Raw genomic sequence first — 13,443 nt, 5'->3', positions numbered from 1 at the left:
CCCCATTTAAATGCTATGAATGCTTTTTGTATTCATAAATATCTGCCTGTATGCATATTTCCTTTCCTGGAATGTTGTTCTCAAAGCCTAGGAGATAAGAATTATATGCATGTGGAATTTGTTAAATGATGGGAAAGTAGGACCAAAAATCAAGAATCCATCCCATAGTATATTTAAAATTTTTTTCTTGATATTATTATATTGGAAAAATTCACAAGTGTTATTTATTTGCAATCTGTTTTAGGAGAAGTATGGGGAAATGATGAGCACCAGAAAAACCAGAAAAGACTTTTGAGGCAAATTGAAGATAAATTCAAGAAAACACTCACTGAGGAAAAAGTCAAAGAATGTCGTAAGAAATTTGTAAATACATTTCCTCTGAACTCTGTTCCTTCCAGACACAATCTCTGTGAATATGACTTATTTGGAAAGTGTCCAGAATATAATTTAGACTGTTATTATAATGAAAGAAGCTATATAAGAAAGCAACATTGTGAATATAATGATCCTGGGAAATCATTTTGCAGTAGTTCATCCCATCTTGTACTAACTCCATTTAAGTGTAATCATTGTGGGAAAGGCTTCAGTCAGACACTGGACCTTATCAGACACCTACAAATTCATACTGGAGAGAAATCCTATGAATGTAATAAATGTAGAATAGCTTTTAGCCACAAGGAAAAACTCATTAAACATCATAAAATTCATAGTAGGGAGCAGTCTTATGAATGTAATGAGTGTGGGAAAGTTTTCATTAAAATGTCAAATCTCATTAGACATCAGAGAATTCATACTGGGGAGAAACCCTATGCATGTAAGGAATGTGAGAAATCCTTCAGCCAGAAATCAAATCTTATTGATCATGAGAAAATTCATACTGGAGAGAAACCTTACGAATGTAATGATTGTGGGAAAGCATTCAGTCAGAAGCAAAGCCTCATTGCACATCAGAAAGTTCATACTGGGGAGAAACCTTATGCATGTAATGAATGTGGTAAAGCTTTCCCTCGAATTGCATCCCTTGCTCTTCATATGAGAAGCCATACAGGAGAAAAACCTTATAAATGTGATAAATGTGGAAAAGCCTTCTCTCAGTTTTCAATGCTTATTATACATGTGAGAATTCATACAGGTGAGAAACCTTATGAATGTAATGAATGTGGAAAAGCCTTCTCTCAAAGCTCAGCCCTTACTGTACATATGAGAAGTCATACTGGTGAGAAACCCTATGAATGTAAGGAATGTAGGAAAGCCTTCAGCCACAAGAAAAACTTCATTACACACCAGAAAATTCATACTAGAGAAAAACCTTATGAATGTAATGAATGTGGGAAAGCTTTCATTCAGATGTCAAATCTTGTTAGACACCAGAGAATTCATACTGGAGAAAAACCCTATATATGTAAGGAATGTGGTAAAGCCTTTAGCCAGAAATCAAATCTCATTGCTCATGAGAAAATTCATTCTGGAGAGAAACCCTATGAATGTAATGAATGTGGTAAAGCCTTCAGCCAAAAGCAAAACTTTATTACACATCAGAAAGTTCACACTGGAGAGAAACCATATGATTGTAATGAATGTGGAAAAGCCTTCTCTCAAATTGCTTCCCTTACTCTTCATCTGAGAAGTCACACAGGGGAAAAACCTTATGAATGTGATAAATGTGGGAAAGCCTTCTCTCAGTGCTCATTGCTTAATTTACATATGAGAAGTCATACAGGTGAAAAACCCTATGTATGTAATGAATGTGGGAAAGCATTCTCTCAAAGAACTTCCCTTATTGTCCATATGAGAGGTCATACAGGTGAAAAACCCTATGAATGTAATAAGTGTGGAAAGGCCTTCTCCCAAAGTTCATCTCTTACTATACATATACGAGGTCATACAGGTGAGAAACCATTTGACTGTAGTAAATGTGGAAAAGCCTTCTCTCAAATTTCATCTCTTACTCTACACATGAGAAAACATACAGGTGAGAAGCCTTATCATTGTAGTGAATGTGGCAAGGCTTTCAGCCAAAAGTCACATCTTGTTAGACACCAGAGAATTCATATGTATTAGAAAGCCGATGAATATTGTGAATGTGGGAAACATTCAGAAGGAATTAACACCTTATAGTACATAATCTAATTGGTTTTAGAATAGAAAATTATGAATGCAAGAAAGTCTTCTGGAGAAGCCACAAATTTATGCAAAATTAGAGAATTCATACCAAGCCTGACACAATGTTAGTGGAATGAAAAAGTTGGTCATTAAAGCCTGTTTCATACATCTTACTTATAATATTCAATCAGCATTCTCATTAAAATCTGGGACAGGTTATCTGTTATCAGCATTACTTATCAACATAATACTCAACTTCTTAGCCAATATATTAAAAAAAAAAGATAATTGGAAAACAATAACCCTTTATTAATATATGAGGGATATTCAATAGAAAATATGTTGATATAAAATACCTAAATAAATACAACTCATTACAAGTTGATTATTAATTATAAAGTCATAAAACATATTGAATGGCACAAAAGACATCTGAAAAGGTGTGGTATAAAAATATGAATTCTCCCCCAAATATCCAGGTTTAGTGTACTTCCACTTAAAGTTTTCACTAGTTAGTATTTTTTAAGGAACTTCAAAAGTTGATTCAAAATTTTAATTGAAATATAGGTAAAGGAGCACAAACAGTTGAAACAAATTTGAAAAAAATTGAAAAAATAAAACATATATAGAAAACCCACTCTACTAGATATCACATTCTTTAAAGCTGGAGTCATTTAAATGATGTGCCAATGATGCATTAATAAATATATCAGTGGAAGCAAATAGAGGAGCCATACAAAAGTCCAAGGAGATATGAGAATTTTATGTATGATAGTGCTATCAAAATCATTCAATGATAGGAAATTCATATAAGCAAAAAGATTTAGGTCTATATATCCAAAAATAAAATCCAAATGGATTGAAGACCAGAATATAAAAGGCAAAATTCTAAAACTTTGATGAACATAAAATGAAACATATTTATTACCTTAGAGTAACAGAATTTCTTTAAAAATGCAAACATGGAAAAATCAATTATATTTGTGTATTGCGTCAGAGGAACCCATATATGTACACAATGAGATATATATCACTATATTCACTGCATCATGGTTTGTATTTGCACAAATTGGATATAACATAAATCTCTTATCAACAGAGGGATAAGTCAGTACAATGTGATTATCTGTGTTATAGACTATGGTATTTAGTAAGATGGTACAAAATTCACACAGTTATGGGGATAAATCACAATATATATTATATAGAGAAAAAATCAAAATGCACAATGAAGCATGCTGTAACATTTGTATAAATTTAATAATTTTAAGCAGTGGAAAGAACTTTACCATGTATTGATTATGGATCCAAATATAACATTGTTTGCTTTTTAGTGGAAAAGGTTTGGAGAGAATTGTTATATTTATCTGTAATATTTCTTTAATAAAAGAATGAAGCAAATATAACAGTGGTAACTATTCTGTTGCCAAAATTTTGGGTTTTTTATATTCTTTCTTGCCTCTGTATTTTTTGAATTTCTTTAAAATAACATACAAGTGGGTGGGGGAAATCTAGGCTTATAGAAATAATTTTAAAATGTATTCTTGGTCAGATACTAACACTTATAGAAAACTGTCTTTAATAATACCCAAACCAAGCCTGATTTAAGATAATATTTTGTATACTCTTGCCTCATAATGTTAATTGGAATAATGAAAATCAGCTGAATATAGCATTGTTTGAGGTCAGTTTTAAATATTTAATAATTTTGTTTCAAACTTAAGTACTTCCCCTAATTGAAAGCAATGAGGAAACAAAAGAGTTATTTTATGGTGGGAAAATTAAATCTCCATTTGGAAAAGAATAAAAGCATCGAACCTGCAGCATTTTGAGTTGGTTTCAAATTGAGACCATGCAGACCTACTCTAAAATTTGATCAATATTCTAATATATCAACCCAAGTATAATTACCAGCCTCAGAGCAGGGGCAGTTCAGTATATCTAAACACATCTTTATTTGGCTTTTGCATCCTTTAGTGGGTTTGCAGACGATGGCAATTTTATTTGTGCCCTATGAATGTGAAAAGTTCACTTCTTCCTACACTAAAATTATTTTATATACAGGGCTTTCAAATGTTTATGGTGGGAAGCGGAGTTGGCTCAACTGATAGAGCATCTGTCTACCATATGGAAGGTCCAGGGTTCAATCCCCAGGGCCTCCTCACCCTTGTGGTAAGCTGGCTCATGCCCAGTGCTGCCGTGTGCAAGGAGTGCCGTGCCACACAGGGACACCCCACACACAAGGTGTGTGCTCTGCAAGGAAATCTACTCTGTGTGAAAAAAGCGCAGTCCACCCAGGAGAGGCACTACACACACGGAGAGCTGATGTAGCAAGATGACACACACACAAAAAGACAGTTTCCCAGTGCCACCTGATAATGCAAGTGGATGCAGGAGAACACAGCGAATGGACACAGAGCAGACAATGGGGGAGATAAATAAATAAAATATTTTTTTAAAATGTTTATGTTAACTCAAATAGCCTTTCCTGTAATAGTCCATTCATATATTTTGTCCTTTTTTTCTTACTGACAATTCAAAAATCTTTCTTTAGAAATAATTATAGGTTCATAGGACGTTGCAGAAATAGGACACAGAGATCTGTATTCCCTGCACTTATTTTTCCCCTATAGTAACTAACATCTTTAAAATAGTACAATATAAAATTTGACATTGGTGCATTCTACAGACCTTACCACATTTCTCCACTTTTACAAGACATGTGTGTATCCAGAATAGAATAAAAAATCTTTCTTCATACTAAGAACCAAGAACTCTCATAATGAATGAGAAAATATGAGACATCAATACTGAGTGACACAAATGTTGGAATTATCTGACAAGGAATTTAAAATAGTCATCATAAAAATGTATCACTGATGCAGAGCATGTGTAGCTCAGTGGTTGAATGCCTGCTTTGCATGTACAACATCCCAGATTCAATCCCCAGAACCTCCTTTAAAAAAAAATGTATTCATGAACAATCATAAACACACCTGAAGCAAATGAAATAGAAGATATAAAGAACAAAATGGAATTTTTTAACAGAAAAAAATATAATCAAATTAAAAGACAACATGTGCTCAAGAAGAATGGAGAGGAAAAAGTAACAGTGAACTTGAAGATAGAACAAGAGAAATTATCCAATATGAGCAGAGAGAAAACAGACTGCAGTAATAGTGGTTTATTCCTGACTTTAATGTGAATGCTTGTGTAGGCTTTTCCTATGAAGCATAATGCTGTTGTTTGGGTTGTACTATGCTTTTTCCCAAGTTAAATGAGTATCTATCCCTAGTTTATGAAGAGTTTTTAATGGAAAATAGATGTTGAGATGCTATTGCAAATGGAATTGTTTTCTTAATTTCCTTTTAAGATTGTTCATTGCTACTGATCACAATTAATTTTTGTATGTTGATCTCATACACTGACATTTTGCTGAAATCCTTCAATAGCCCTGGTAGTTTTCTTGTGAATTCCCTTGGATTTTCTACATATAAGATGGTACTATCTGCAAATAGAGTTAACTTTACTTCTTCCTTTCCAAGTTGGATATGTTTTATTTTTTTCTTCCTTAAATGCTCTGGCTAGAACTTCTAGTACAACATTGAATAATAGTAGTGAAACCGTCCTTGTCTGTCCCTGATGTTAAGGGGAAGGCTTTAAGTTTTCACTACTGAGTATGATGTTAGTTGAGTGTTTTTCATAAATGACTTTGCATGTTGAGATTCTATTCATAGTTTCCTGAGTATTTTTTTATCAGGAAAGGATGCTGGGTTTTAGTCAAATGCCTTTTCTACATCTACTGAAATGAGAAAGTAGTTTTTTTTCCTTTGTTCTAATTATATGGTGCATTATATTAATGATTTTCTTATATTGAACTACACTCGAGGGAAGCAGACTTAGCCCAGTGGTTAGGGCATCCATCTACCACATGGGAGGTCTGTGGTTCAAACCTGGGCCTCCTTGACCCGTGTGGAGCTGGCCCACGCGCAGTGCTGATGCGTGCAAGGAGTGCTGTGCCACACAGGGGTGTCCCGCATAGGGGAGCCCCACGTGCAAGAAGTGCACCCTGTAAGGAGAGCCACCCAGCGTGAAAGAAAGTTCAGCCTGCCCAGGAATGGTGCCGCACACATAGAGAGCTAACACAACAAGACGACGCAACAAAAAGAAACAGATTCCTGTGCCGCTGACAACAACAGAAGCGGACAAAGAAGAACATGCAGCAAATGGACACAGAGAACAGACAACTGGAGCAGGGGGTAGGGGAAGGGGAGAGAAATTAATTAATTAATTAATTAAAAAATAAAAAAAATTTAAAAAGAACTACACTTGAATTCCTGGAGTAAATCCCACATGATGACTTGAACAAACTTTTTAATATGTTGTTGGATTCAGTTTGCTAATATTTTGTTAAGGATTATTGCATATATAATCATAAGGGAAATTGGTCTGTAACTTTCTTGTTATGTCTTTGTCTGACTTTGGTATCAGAGTAATACTGGCCTCATAGAATAAATTTGGAAGTGTTCCCTCCTCTTAAATTCTTTGGATGAACTTGAGAAGGATTGATATTCTTTTTTAAATATTTGATAGAATTTAGCAGTGAAGCCCTTCTGGTCCTGGACTTTTGTTTAGTTTTTTTATATTGATTCAACTCTATTTATTATTGACCTATTGAGATCTTCTATTTCTTCTTTTTTTTTTTTATTTTTTAGGAGGTACTGGGGATTAAACCCAGGACCTCATAAACATGGGAAGCAGGCACTTAGCAACTGAGCTACATCCACTCCCCAGTGAGAGTTGTTTTTTTCATTTGTTTTTGTTTTCATTTTGGAGGTACCAGGAATTGAACCCAGGACCTCCTACATGGGAAGCAGGCACTCAACCTCTTGAACTATATCCACTTCCCTCTTTTATTTCCTCTTGAGCCAATTTAGGTAACATTTGTTTCTAAGAATTTTTCTATTTCATCTAATTATCTAATTTGATGTCATACAATTATTCATAATATTCTCTTATAATTCTCTTCTGTTTATTTGAGATATTTCTTATTTTTTAACATAAATATTCATAACTATATATTTCTCTCTGAGCACTACCTTCACAGCCTCCTGTAAGTTTTGGTTTGCATGTTTATTTTCATCCATCTCTACATATTTTCTAATTTTCCGTCTTTAAAAAAAGATTTATTTATTTATTCCTGCCCCTCTCATCTGCTCTCTGTGTCCATTCACTGTGCATTCTTCTGTGTCTGCTTGTCTTCTCTTTAGGCAGCACTGGCAACTGATCCTGGGACCATCCAGAATGGGAGAGAGGTGCTCAATCTCATGTGCCACTTCAGCTCCCTGGTCTACTGCATCTCTTATTGTGTCTCTTTTTGTTGCATCATCTTGCTCTGCCAGCTCTCCACTCAGGCTAGCTTGCCACACAGCCCAGCACTCCTGTGTGGGCCAGCACTCCTGCTCAGGCCAGCTTGCTGACACAGGCCGGCACTCTGCATGGACCAGCTCTCTGCTCAGGCCAGCTTGCAGCACGGACCAGCTTGCCTTTACCAGGAAGCCCTGGGAATTGAACCCTGGATTTCCATATGGTAGACAGGAGCCCAATTGCTTGAGCCACATCCACTTCCTGGTATTATCTTCTTTAATACATTGGTTGCTTAATAGTCTGCTGTTTAATTTCCACAGATTTGTAAATTTTCCAGTTTTCATTCTGTTATTAATTTCTAGCTTCATTCCATTGTGGTTAGAGACATTACTTGATAAGATTTCAATATTTGAACTTGATTGACATCTTCTCATATGCCCAAACATATGGTCTATCCTGGAGAATGATACATGTGCACAGAAAAAAGAATGTACTCTACTATTATCGGGTGAAATGTTCTCTATATGTATGTTAGAGTCATTGGTTTATAGTGTTGTTTATGTCTTCCATTTCCTCTTTGAGATGTTCTATGCAGTGTTGAAAATTGTATGTTGAGGGATGCGGACTTGGCCCAGTGTTTAGGGCATCCATCTACCACATGGGAGGTCCGTGGTTCAAACCCCGGGCCTCCTTGACCTGTGTGGAGCTGGCCCACGTGCAGTGCTGACGCCCTAACCACTGGGCCAAGTCCGCCGCCCAGGTATTTGGGTTTTCCTTGATCTAGAACTGATCCTTTTAATTTCATAATAAATTTTCATTACTTCGCTTTTTCTTGTAGATATTTATCTTTGTTTTATATCATAATTATCCTTATCTTTTAGACTTTAATAGGAATGCTGTCTTATTGCTTAGTAGCAGCTCAGCCTTGGGACAGCCAAGGAGGAAAGGCACTTTTTAACTAGACCCATCTTCGAGTGGCCATTGCCCACAGACAGTAGTGAAACCCTGGTGTTTTTTTCTGTTCTCTTCCTTTGCTTTCCCAGAAACTTCTGCGAGTGCCACAATGATAAAGAATCTGTGGAGTGCTCAGATGTACTCCTGAATTCTAATATGTTACTTGTTGCTTGAGACTTTCCTACCCAGTTCTTTATAACTTCAAGTCTAGGTATAAAACTTGAAATGTAGGCACTAAAAATTCAGACTTTTTAAAGGCAAGAGTGGAAACCTTATAACAACTAACAAAGTTGAAATTTTGACTCATTTTATCATTCATTTCTGGAGTAAAAAATGGAGTAAAAAAAGAAATCCCTGATGATTATGAAATACTTTGTATACTTATAATTTTTCTTAAAAATTTACAAACAAAACAACACTCTAAGTGTAATAAGAGGGGGAAATACAAGGGAAAAATCATCAGAGAGGGGAGACTCACTTATTTGGACTGGGCTGTTTCTAAGTCAGTGAAAGGTGATACTTCCTTTCTCAGCCTTGATTTTAAAACATTTGCTTTTTATTATTTTAATTACATTTTTAAATGGTTAAAACATCTATATGATGCAAAATTCAAAAGGAACAAAAGGATATACTGAAAAAGCAAATTGAAGAATTGTCCTTCTCCCCCAGTTGTTTATTCATTTATTTATTTTTGTCTGAATGGGTTCATGGATTTTTATCCTTTTTGTTACAATAATATCAATATTACGATTTTATTATAAAAAATAAATCTTTTATCCAATCAGAATTCATTTAGGTATAAGATGTAAGGTAAGAATTTAACTTAGTGTTGTCCCAATACCATTTACCAAATTTTCCATTCTTTCCTACTGAGTGAAAATGATACATTAAAAAAAATTAAATTCCTGCATGCATTGGCTTATTGAGTGACTAATAGCACACATTAAATGATTCCAGTGAATGGTTTTTTTGTTTGTTTTGTTTTTTTTTTTTAGGATTTGTTAGGGCTAGTACTACTTCATTACCCTTTTTCCCCCTCCAAACATTCTAGCTTTTATTGCTAGTATGTTTATTTCACGTGAATTTACAATCAACTCTCAAGTTCTAAAATATTATTAAAGTTCTTTTTAACGCCTACTTAAATGTCTTAATAGCACTCTAGATTCTCTTGGCCTCTGAATTTTCTCTTCTGGCCATCCTTAACTATTTTGAGCATAGCAGGGAACCATGTAAAATGATAACTTCCCACCAAACTGAGGGGATGTGTCGGACCAAAGAAAGACTCAGCCAAGTCCAGCTTGGTGAGCAAAAGAGTGTTTAATAGGGGGCTTATGTGGGGAAGTTCTTCACACAGTGGTAGATCCAAGCCTGGCATGACCTAAATCCTCTCTTTGGTGGTGGGCAGAGAGTGTGGTGCTTTCTAGTCCTTGCTTGGCACAAAGCAAGAGGGGTCTTTTATACTACATGTCTATGTGCAGATGGGGAGGTGGGGGAGAGGGAGGGTCATGATTAAAAAGTACAGTGCTCAGGACATAATCAAGGACCAGACACTCAGTGTTTCCCAGCAGGGCAGATGTTACACTGTCACAGTAATTACACAAGGGATCTATTGATAGAAAAGTAGTCAAGCAGTTCACAGATCAGATTATTCCATTTCTTGGGGGAGAAGTCTAAGCATACTTGAAAATGCCCAGGCTTACAAACAGTTATAGCTCAAGGCTTGCTGTGTAACTATTAAGAAATGAAGTGCTAACTAAGAGGAGAAAGAACTGAAAGGGTTGTGGGAAAAATCACAAAGCCATACATAAATGCTACACCAACCTTAAATATTACAAGTTCTCTGAATTTCATTTCTACCTGTTTCCTTAAGTCATATTCTCAGTTAATACTTTTCTGACTGCTAAGGAATTTCACACTTACCATCCATCACAATCTCTACCACATATACCTTCCTTCTGCTTTTTCCATGTCTACTCTAGTTTTCACTCATCCTGCTCACTTTTTCTTCTTCTTGCTCTGCTTGCTATCATCCTTTTGACTTCTGAATCCCTTGTAATATGACTTCTTACCTTTTCTACAGAATCTACTTCAGAGATTTCTTTTGCTCCTTGACCAACTAGGGACTCTTTTTCCATCTTCATTCCATTATTTGATTCTGTTAATACTCCCCTTTCATTTACATTTTCTCTTTCTTGATTTCTGTTTCAGTTTCCTAGGCTGCTCAAAGCAGATACCATGAAATGGGTTGGCTTAACCAGTGGGAATTTATTAGCTTGTAGTTTTGAGGTCATGAAAATATCCAAATTAAGGCAATACTTTCTTCTTAAAGATGATCTGGGGAAGCGGACTTGGCCTATTGGATAGGGTGTCTGCCTACCACATGGGAGGTCCATGGTTCAAACCCCAGGCCTCCCACATGGAACTGGCCCATGTGCAGTGCTGATACATGCAAGGAGTGCTGTTCCACGCAGGGGTGTCCCCCATGTAGGGGAGCCACACACACAAGGAGTGTGCCCCATAAGGAGAGCTGCCCAGAGCAAAAGAAAGGGCAGCCTGCCCAAGAATGGTGCCACACACATGGAGAGCTGACACAGCAAGATGATGCAGCAAAAAGAAACACAGATTCCCAGTGCCTCTGATAAGGATAGAAGCAGTCACAAAAGAACACACAGTGAATGGAGACAGAGAAAAGACAACTCGGGGGGGGGGGGGGGGGGGAGGGGAGAGAAATAAATAAAAAATAAATCTTTAAAAAAAAAAAAGACCATCTGGTGATCCTTGGTTCCTCTGTCACATGGCAAGGCATATGACAGTGTCTGCTAGCCTCTCCCTTCTTATCCAGGTTTCACTGCTTTCAGCTTCTTGCTTCTGTGACTTTTTTTCTTTGTATTCATTCCATTATAAAGGATTCCACTAAGAGGATTAAATTCCACCCTGTATGAGGTGAGTCAAATCTTAACTGAAGTAGCCTCATCAAAAGATCCTACTTACAATGAGTTTACACCCACAGGAATGGGTTTGATTTAAGAACAGGTTTTTTTCTGGGGTACATACAGCTTCAAACCACCATGGTTTCCATTGGTATAAACATTGTAGTTCTCTTTCTACCTTTCATCTTACCTTTTCCCTCTGTTCTTTCTGAATCCTCCTTTGTTCTTAACATATAAATGTGAATTTTATCAGGTCTAAGTCCTTTTTTTCTCTGTCACTTAGATCTGGTAACTCTGAACTTTCTTTTTATGTAATTTTTTCCATGATCTGCAGTCTCATCTCCAGCAGACTACAAAAGATTTCTAACTGGACAGCATTACCATTACCTCAGACTCAGTCACTTTTGCCCTTATGTTCTATATCTGCCAACTTGCAACTTCTCCCCAACTCAGAAAGGAAGACTCCCCCTTCTACATCTTACAAATTATGCCCATATTATTGTTTTCTTTCTAATTAGTAAAGCACCAATAATTGTTTTAAAATATGTAAAATAGAGTAGTTTAAAGAAAATGAAACACATGATGCACCAATTACTTTGACTTAATGTCTTTACAATCCTGAATGAATGCATACAGTATACCTCCTTCATAACACAGTACGTGGGGCTCAAAGACAAGTTGCATAAAATGAAGGGTGGCACTACAGGGATGTTTAAATAAATGCTGGTGTCTGCCTAAACAGATAGCCAGAGGGCAGTCTGTATGTAGTACTCAAATCTGGCCCTCTTGGATTGGTGCCACCTGTGGTGAAGTTTACCTCCCTGGCTTAAATATTAATGAAGATGATTCTAGGTTTTGTGGCTGACTGGCATTTCCAGAGACTAGACCTAGGGATGCTAGAATCTATTCTTTATGGCGCTGTTCCATTTCTCTGCCAGGCCTCGATTTCCTTCCCCTCTAAATCCAGCTTCACCCCAAGATAAGATTAGCCCACTGTCATTTTTGAACAGGGTCTGAACGAAGGACAGAAGCCAATCACCAATAGTATTAATCTGAATTCACAATGTCATGAGATGTAGTATTACGGAGATTTACTCTATCTGATAAGTGTAGATCAACATACCAAATTAGAATTACAAAAATAACATTTTATATCTTGCTTTCCCACTTGCCTCCAGGTAATATTTATCACCTGTACTCCTATTTTTATCCCTTCTGTTTCCTTGTAAAGTAATTCTGAATTTTCCCTTTCTTTCCTGTATCTTTCACCTCTTCCTCTCAATTTCAACACTTGTCAACCATCTTCTATTAATAATAATGAAAGAATAGCCACTTTCCTGGCTTCCTCTTCTGCCACTGCAATCTGTCTTCAGTTCCCTCTCTCACTCCATTCCACTGGATCTTTTCTGGCGAAGTATACCAAGTGTACTCATGGCCATATTCAATTTCATTTTTCAATCTTCAGTCTGCTCAAGTCCTCTGAGCATTTGATGCTGCTTAATATGAAATTTCTCTTTGGGCTTTCTTGGTACTTCTCTTACATGTTTAACCTCCCCCTCTCAGTTTTTTCTTTTGGTATGTCTCAGGGTTTTGTGTCAGCCTTCTTATTCATCACATTTTCCTTGAATGATCTCTTTCATGTATATGGCTTCCACTACCACCTCTCCCTTACTTTCAGGGGAGAAAGTAATGTCAATAAACATCTCTACCTGAATTTTCCTTCAGGCATCTCAAACTCAATTTGCCTCAAACCAAATTAAGTTTCTTCTCCAGGAGATCTGGCTTGAAAATTTGGAGATTATTAAGATACTGAAAATAGTTGAAGTTAAGGCAGTGGATTTTAGCAAGAAAGGATCTAAGAATGAATTTTTGGGGAACAAGACTTTCTGGAAATAATTGTTTTACTGTCCTCTCCATTTCCATTTGGTGACTAATCCCTCTCAATTGTGCATCTAAATAATTTTTTTAACAAATCATTTTTATTGATATATATTAATAAAGCATAAATCCATCCAAAGTGTACAATCAGTGGTATTCAGTGTAATCATCTCTTTGTGCATTCATCACTTCATTCTTAGAGCACTTTCAT

At 36.3% G+C, this 13,443-nt stretch overlaps 1 protein-coding gene across 9 annotated transcripts in view; it reads left to right on the top strand.

The window, feature by feature from the left end:
* ZNF569 (zinc finger protein 569) overlaps positions 1–3,504 on the top strand; it is an 83,216-nt gene extending 79,712 nt beyond the window's left edge. For all 9 annotated transcript variants that reach the window (XM_058279294.2, XM_071209554.1, XM_071209552.1 and 6 more), the window contains one exon: positions 245–3,504. In XM_058279294.2, coding sequence (XP_058135277.2) covers positions 245–2,061 — 1,817 coding nt within the window. In that variant the 3' untranslated portion in view covers positions 2,062–3,504. The remainder of the gene's footprint in view (positions 1–244) is intronic.
* The last annotated feature ends 9,939 nt before the right edge of the window (positions 3,505–13,443 follow it).

The sequence above is a fragment of the Dasypus novemcinctus genome, chromosome 18, assembly GCF_030445035.2.
Source record: "Dasypus novemcinctus isolate mDasNov1 chromosome 18, mDasNov1.1.hap2, whole genome shotgun sequence".
NCBI lineage: Eukaryota > Metazoa > Chordata > Mammalia > Cingulata > Dasypodidae > Dasypus > Dasypus novemcinctus.
The sequence above is the reverse complement of the archived record's forward strand: the minus strand, read 5'-3'. Positions and strand labels throughout refer to the sequence as shown.